The sequence below is a fragment of the Arachis duranensis genome, chromosome 8 (assembly GCF_000817695.3).
Source record: "Arachis duranensis cultivar V14167 chromosome 8, aradu.V14167.gnm2.J7QH, whole genome shotgun sequence".
In the NCBI taxonomy this organism is placed as follows: domain Eukaryota; kingdom Viridiplantae; phylum Streptophyta; class Magnoliopsida; order Fabales; family Fabaceae; genus Arachis; species Arachis duranensis.
This window is the reverse complement of record NC_029779.3, coordinates 24,557,247-24,563,917: the sequence shown is the minus strand read 5'-3', so window position 1 is coordinate 24,563,917 and position 6,671 is coordinate 24,557,247. Positions and strand designations below refer to the sequence as shown.

The following is a 6,671-nucleotide window of genomic DNA, read 5'->3' as shown; positions in this document are numbered from 1 at the left end:
CTCTTCCTCCTCCTCCTCCTCTTCCTCCTCGTTCTTTCTCCTTTTCCTTCTTCGCTACACCAACTCATTGCCACCTCTTTTTAATTGGATACTTTTATCTGTTTAAATACTTGAATTTGGTTTGGGATATGATCTTATGAGTTGTCCGTTTATAGATTTTGATGATTGAGTATGGATATTTATCTAAAATATCGATTTTTATGTGAAAGAGTTATTTGGTGATTATGGAGTGTGTTAGTGTTTTAATTTGTTTGATGTAAGGTTCTTTACTTGGATACAGATTTAAAATTTAGTGTAAAACAGAAGGATTATGAGACAGAAGCAAACTAATGAGAAAGGGATTATGAGAATAAAGAGAAAAAAAGGGAGAGGGTAGCTGTGACGGGATTAGAATTGTCGATGGTGAACATAGATGTAAGAGAAGAGATATGACTTTATAGTTTTGGTTTGGTCAAAAAGAAGAAAAATGAAGGCAGTGGAGTGGTGCAGCTAAAACAAAGAATGGTGGTGGATGTTGGTGATGGTGGTGGCAAAAAATAGTAGAAAGGAGAAAGAGAGAATGCAGAGAATGGTGGTAGATGTTGGTGATGATTAGGGACTGGGTTGGGGTTATACTCCTTCTATTGACATACTTTGATGGAAGAGTTAGGATGTCTAATGAAAATGATAGATAGGAGTCGCGTGGGATTATGCTTTCGTTAAGGGGCAAAAAGGAGTTTCATGAAACTGTTAGAGACCAGGACGAGGTTTCACTCTAAAATAAATTGATTATACTAATTTCAAATACAATAATTATTTTGAATTCAATTCTATTAAATTTTTAAAGTGGTCTCTTAAATTCTCGGATTTTACTGCTTTAGTCCTTCAAATATAAAATTCATTATATTAGTCTCTGAGACCTAACTCTCTTTATAACATTGAGTCACTGAATGAAATATTCTGACTTATCACGTTGGACAAAGACTAAATGACTCGTTTCATTTTGGTGCTTAAACAGAAAAAAAAAAAAGAAGACGAAGAAGAGTTTATATGATATGCAAATCATTTTATCTTCTTTTATTATCCAAAATGACATTGTTTCTACTTATATTTAACTTGACAAGTTAGAATTAACTCAACGCAAAAAAAAGTTCACAGACCAATAATCATTTTATCTTCTTTTATTATCTAAAATGACATTGTTTCTACTTATATTTAACTTGACAAGTTAGAATTAACTCAACGCAAAAAAAAAAAGTTCACAGACCAATATAGTACTTTTCAAAAATTAGTATAATAAATTTTGAATAAGAGACACTAAAATAATAAAAATAGTGAATCTCAAAATTACAACGAAATTTAATAAATTCAATTCATTTCAAATAAAATAAATTTTAATAATATTTTATTTTAAATATATTCTTATGGATAAAAATAATGATTTACAAAAAAAAAACTTGCCAAATAACTAATTATATATTATGACATCAACAAAAGTAAATGTTTTCAAATCTATTACTAAAAAATTCTATTATTTATAGTAGGTTTCTTTATTCATTGCAATTTCCACACGATCTCATCCAAATTAAACTCTTTATTTTATGATTTTTATCCCATATATAATCTTCCAATTTCTAAACCTCTGAAAGAAGGATCGAAGGAAAAAAAAAAGGAACACTTTATTTTTTTGTTCGTTCTTCTCTTCCTTCTTCCTTCTTCTTCCTCTACATTCCTAACCCCCTCGGCTTTGCCCTAGATTTTCTCCGCCATCGTAATCCTTCATCGATTGCCTTCGAATTCCTTTGCACGTATCTAGGGTTTCCATGGATTCCGAGGACGATATGCACGATGCCAACGATGTGGAGTCACTCGACGAAGATTTCTACAGTGGCGAGACCGAAGAAGCTCCCATGGATTACAATGACTACGATGACGATGCCGATGACTACTTCGACGATGCTGATGATTCTGATAGGATTGAGTCTCGCCGCCCTGAGGTATAACTCTACTCTTTACTTCTCAATTTCGTGATTTTTTGTACTCCTCATTGTGTTGTTGAGCTGGGAATGTTGCTCTTTTGTTTTGACTATGAGCTCGATTGAGTTAATTGGACTTGTGAGTTGGATGATTTGACTGCACTCAAGTGTGGATGTAGAAGAAAGAGATAAAGGACTGATTTTGAAGCTTTAAACAATTATTATTATTAGTACTAATTTGGTTTACTTTAGTTGGAAAAATTTTGGAATTATATCAGTGGAAGTGTTGGTTGGTCAGAAGTTTTTGTTCTCACTTGATCTTGATAGTACAGTGTAGTAAGTAATCGTTTACTGAAAGTGAAACAAGTTGATATGTTGAAAGGAAGTTGGTGTAAATGGTGAAGATGGTTTCTTTGTTCCCTTCTCTAATTTACGGTTCCTTGTCTGGATTCCAGCAAAATTTTACCATATTGAAGGAATCGGATATTCAGCAAAGGCAGGAAGATGACATCACTAGAGTGGCAACCGTTCTTTCAATATCACGAGTTGCTGCAAGTATCCTGCTTCGTCATTACAATTGGTAAATATCTTTTCCTATTGGTTATGTGCAATCTAGTTTGATGACTCTATCATGTACTAAACGAGAGATGTGTTGGTGTTGCAGGAGTGTTAGTAAAGTGCACGATGCCTGGTTTGCTGACGAAGATCGAGTCCGTAAAACAGTTGGTTTGTTGGAGAAGCCAGTTGTCCAGCATCCTAATCCTAGAGAGGTGAGATAGTGTATGATTCCAAAATATGTCATTAATGTAGCTGGTTTTTTTCATTTATTTTTCATTTTTTCTGCTGCTTGATCTTGATTTATATTTTACTTACGTTACTTATTGTTGTTTCTCCTCTGCTCAGATAACTTGTGGCATCTGTTTTGAAACGTATCCTCGTACCAAGATTCAAACTGCTACTTGTGGCCATCCTTATTGTTTTTCTTGCTGGGCAGGTATTGCTTATGTGCTATGATTTTTTTTTATCAAAGATAGGAGACTCGAACCCGCAACCTCTTAATTGAGTATGGGGAGACTATGCCATTTGAGCTATTACTCATTGGCTATGTGCTATGATTGCTATCCTTCTGTTATTGTGATTACAGATACAGTCTGTATAAGATAATGAAATTATACATTTGGGATGTTATTATTGGGCATATGCAAAATTGCAAATGCCATCCCCACCCCCTCCCCTCCCCCCCGGGCCGTCCTTTTTTTCCTTCCAGATGTATCCTCCCCTTTCCTTCTTTTCTTTTTTTTTAAACCACATTCTTCTGTCTTTCTGATGTTCTAGGATATATTAGCACATCTATTAATGATGGTCCTGGATGTTTGATGCTGAGATGTCCCGATCCCACTTGTGGCGCTGCTGTTGATCAAGACATGATTAATCTCTTAGCACCTGATGAAGATAAAGAAAAGTATGCCCGTTACCTTCTTAGGTCATATATTGAAGACAATAAGAAGGTATGCTGTAGTTATTGTATTTTGACGTTGACTGATAGTAAGCAAATGGCATTGTGTTACCCAAAGTATTTTTACCCGACTAGATATGGATATGAATGAATCTTCATTAGTTATCAGCATGTCACATATGACGATACCATGCTCTTCGTATAAACATTATTGTTGGTAGTAATAGACTTAGTTGTTGTTTCTGTCTCATTTGTCTTACTGCCAAAATAATCCCATTACTTGTCTTTGCTTTGTCTAGACCAAGTGGTGTCCTGCTCCAGGCTGTGAATATGCTGTCAATTTTGACGCTGGCAGTGGAAATTATGATGTATCTTGCCTCTGTTCATATAGCTTTTGCTGGAATGTAAGTAGTCTATGGGTTTCTTCAGGTTTTTTTGGTTTTGCATTTCAGAACACTCGTTTCTGCTGATCGATAAGATGTGTTTTTGGATATACAGTGCACAGAGGAGGCTCATCGTCCAGTTGATTGTGGCACTGTGTCAAAGTGGATTCTGAAAAATAGTGCAGAATCTGAAAACATGAACTGGTATGGAAACATTATATTTTGATATCTCTATATATAGTTTTCCTGCCTAGATTGCTTTTGGATAAGTTACCAGTTTACCATTTGAGATCCTGAGCTAGCTATTCACTTAATGACATTCAGGATACTTGCTAACTCAAAGCCATGTCCGAAGTGCAAGCGACCAATTGAAAAAAATCAAGGGTGCATGCACATGACGTGTACTCCGCCTTGTAAATTTGAATTTTGCTGGTATGTTCTGTTTTTAGTATATTCCATTATCAATTGTCAGTTGTCATTGTTGTGTGGGGGTGTGTGGTTTTTTTTTTTTTTAGAAAAAAAATATATTCTCTGGGGATTAATAATGAATTATAATTATTTTCATCTTTTATGTGTCTTTATTTTCAAATGCTTCAAGCTTATGTGGGTGCTCACTGAGTCTTATGATATATTATCTTAGGCTATGCCTCGGTGCATGGTCAGATCATGGTGAAAGGACTGGGGGTTTTTATGCTTGCAATCGATATGAGGCAGCAAAACAAGAGGGAGTGGTAAGGGGCACAGAAAGACTATTGTTGCACATTCTTCCCCTCAATTATATTTCAAATAATATCTGCTGATGATCTAAATTTTGTTCCATGTAGTATGATGAAACTGAAAGAAGAAGAGAAATGGCAAAGAATTCATTGGAGAGGTACACGCATTATTATGAGCGATGGGCCAGCAATCAATCCGTACGCACTACTTTATACTTATCAGTATTCTAGGAAAATATTTTCTTCACATATCTAAATTCATTGATTAGTTTTATATTTGGCTAGGATTCTTACTGTTATATGCTTTATGATTAATTTTCTTTCTATGGCAGTCGAGGCAAAAAGCTCTTGCAGATCTACACCAGATGCAAACTGTTCATGTATGTTACATAACATTTGCTATATTTTGCATTAGCTTGTATCTGTCTTTTGCAACTCTTTCAGAAAGAATGTTATATAAGATTGCACATTTTTCTTTTTAGTAGTACATGTTGCTGCTTTTGTAGTCCATTGATTATTTCAGTGTCAAGAGTCTGTTTACCTTAGAAGCTCTTAAACTGCTGCTCTAGAATCTTCATTCTTCTAAGTAGAGCTTAATATGGGGTTGCCAGGATCATAAAATCACCATGTAATCCTTGTGTTTTTTGGCAGATTGAAAAGCTTAGTGACACACAATGCCAGCCGGAGTCACAGCTTAAGTTCATAACTGAGGCCTGGCTACAGGTAAATAAGTGTTATAGTTTGCTTGCCATTTTTTACTGTTGTGAAAAGGCAGTTTCCTAATCCCTATTTCATGTTTACAGATAGTTGAATGCCGACGGGTGCTGAAGTGGACGTATGCATATGGATATTACTTGCCTGAGCATGAACATGCTAAAAAACAGTTTTTTGAGTACTTGCAAGGTTTTATTCTCAACCTGAATTTATTAGGAGCGTCTTGCATTTGAAGTGGTTCCTGCAAGTTTGATTTTCGAGTCCATTTTTTCACCAGGTGAGGCAGAATCTGGTTTGGAGCGACTTCATCAATGTGCTGAAAAGGAACTACAGTTGTTCCTTAATACTGATGGCCCATCTAAAGAATTCAATGACTTCCGCACAAAACTAGCTGGATTAACCAGGTAGATATTGCTTGTGTTTTTGTTGATCATTTGCTTTGTTGCCTGTTTTTATTAACGAGTTTTTTCAGGTTATGATCATCTAACCTATTTTGTTTTGGCAGTGTAACTAGAAACTACTTTGAGAATTTGGTTAGGGCTTTAGAGAATGGTTTATCTGATGTGGATAGTAATGGAGCTGCTTCAAGCAAAGCGACAAACTCTAAAAATGCCGCAGGGAGCAGCAAGGGGAGAGGTGGAAGAGGAAAGGGAACTCTTCGGGCGAGCATGGCTAGTAGTAGAATGACAGACGATAATCATTGGTCCTGTGAGCAATGTACCTATGCAAATGCGAAATCTGCCACCACGTGCCAGATCTGCAACCAACAGCGCCGGTGAAAATTCCGGCCTGCCTTTAGAAACCCCTGTACATCTTGTAGACAAGGCCAAGGCACCAATTTACTTCTCCTAGTTATCATATGGTGGATGCATTTTGCAAGTCTATTTAATGTGAACAGGATGTTGGGGGGTGTCACTCAAAAAAAGATTCCTCCATTCACTCCTAATTTGAATACCTACCAATTTGATGTATATAGTGTCTTTATCCTAAAATTCACGTTTGGCCTTATGGCGTTTATGCTACAGGCTTATGTAACTGAATATATACAACACATGATAAACACAAATGTACTTGTTTGTGTGTCTCGATTTCCTTTTTTTTTTTAAAGCAAATCAGCTGATATTGCTTCTATAAGATACATTCAGTTATGTAAAAATTCAGGGCTGGTTGTTTTTTTAAGAAATCATGACGAATAAAGGACATCATACCAGCATAGCCTTACATTTATATCACCTGTGAACTTTTTATAGTTACATTGAAATTCGGCACAGTTCTGTTGCATTTTGTGCTGTGCGCATTAAATTCTAGTGCAAACAAACAAGATTGTTGATCCAGTTGGGCTCAACCTTATTTAATTAACATTCATCATTATACGTTATGTTAACAGCATGTCTGGATTCCGAAAAGTCTTAAAGTGGACCAAGTCTCTATGTCCACTCCCATTCTT

The 6,671-nt window shown here is 35.8% G+C and overlaps 1 protein-coding gene across 1 annotated transcript; it reads left to right on the top strand.

Annotated features, from left to right (window-relative positions):
* Positions 1-1,618: 1,618 nt before the first annotated feature.
* LOC107461468 (probable E3 ubiquitin-protein ligase ARI7) lies at positions 1,619-6,308 on the top strand. Its single transcript, XM_016079966.3, has 15 exons — positions 1,619-1,976; positions 2,411-2,535; positions 2,620-2,725; positions 2,859-2,949; positions 3,291-3,463; positions 3,711-3,815; positions 3,910-3,998; positions 4,119-4,226; positions 4,435-4,525; positions 4,619-4,708; positions 4,843-4,890; positions 5,162-5,233; positions 5,314-5,413; positions 5,502-5,628; positions 5,730-6,308. Exons 1-15 carry the CDS (start codon positions 1,803-1,805, stop codon positions 6,001-6,003), a joined length of 1,773 nt encoding a protein of 590 aa, XP_015935452.1. The 5' UTR covers positions 1,619-1,802; the 3' UTR covers positions 6,004-6,308.
* Positions 6,309-6,671: the final 363 nt, after the last annotated feature.

Excerpts from the sequence above, each read along its gene's own strand:
- LOC107461468 (XM_016079966.3), top strand. The coding sequence starts at position 1,803 with ATGGATTCCGAGGACGATATGCACGATGCCAACGATGTGGAGTCACTC. Across the intron at positions 4,709-4,842 it reads GATGGGCCAGCAATCAATCC|TCGAGGCAAAAAGCTCTTGC; the intron begins GTACGCACTACT and ends TTTCTATGGCAG. Across the intron at positions 5,629-5,729 it reads AAACTAGCTGGATTAACCAG|TGTAACTAGAAACTACTTTG; the intron begins GTAGATATTGCT and ends TTGTTTTGGCAG.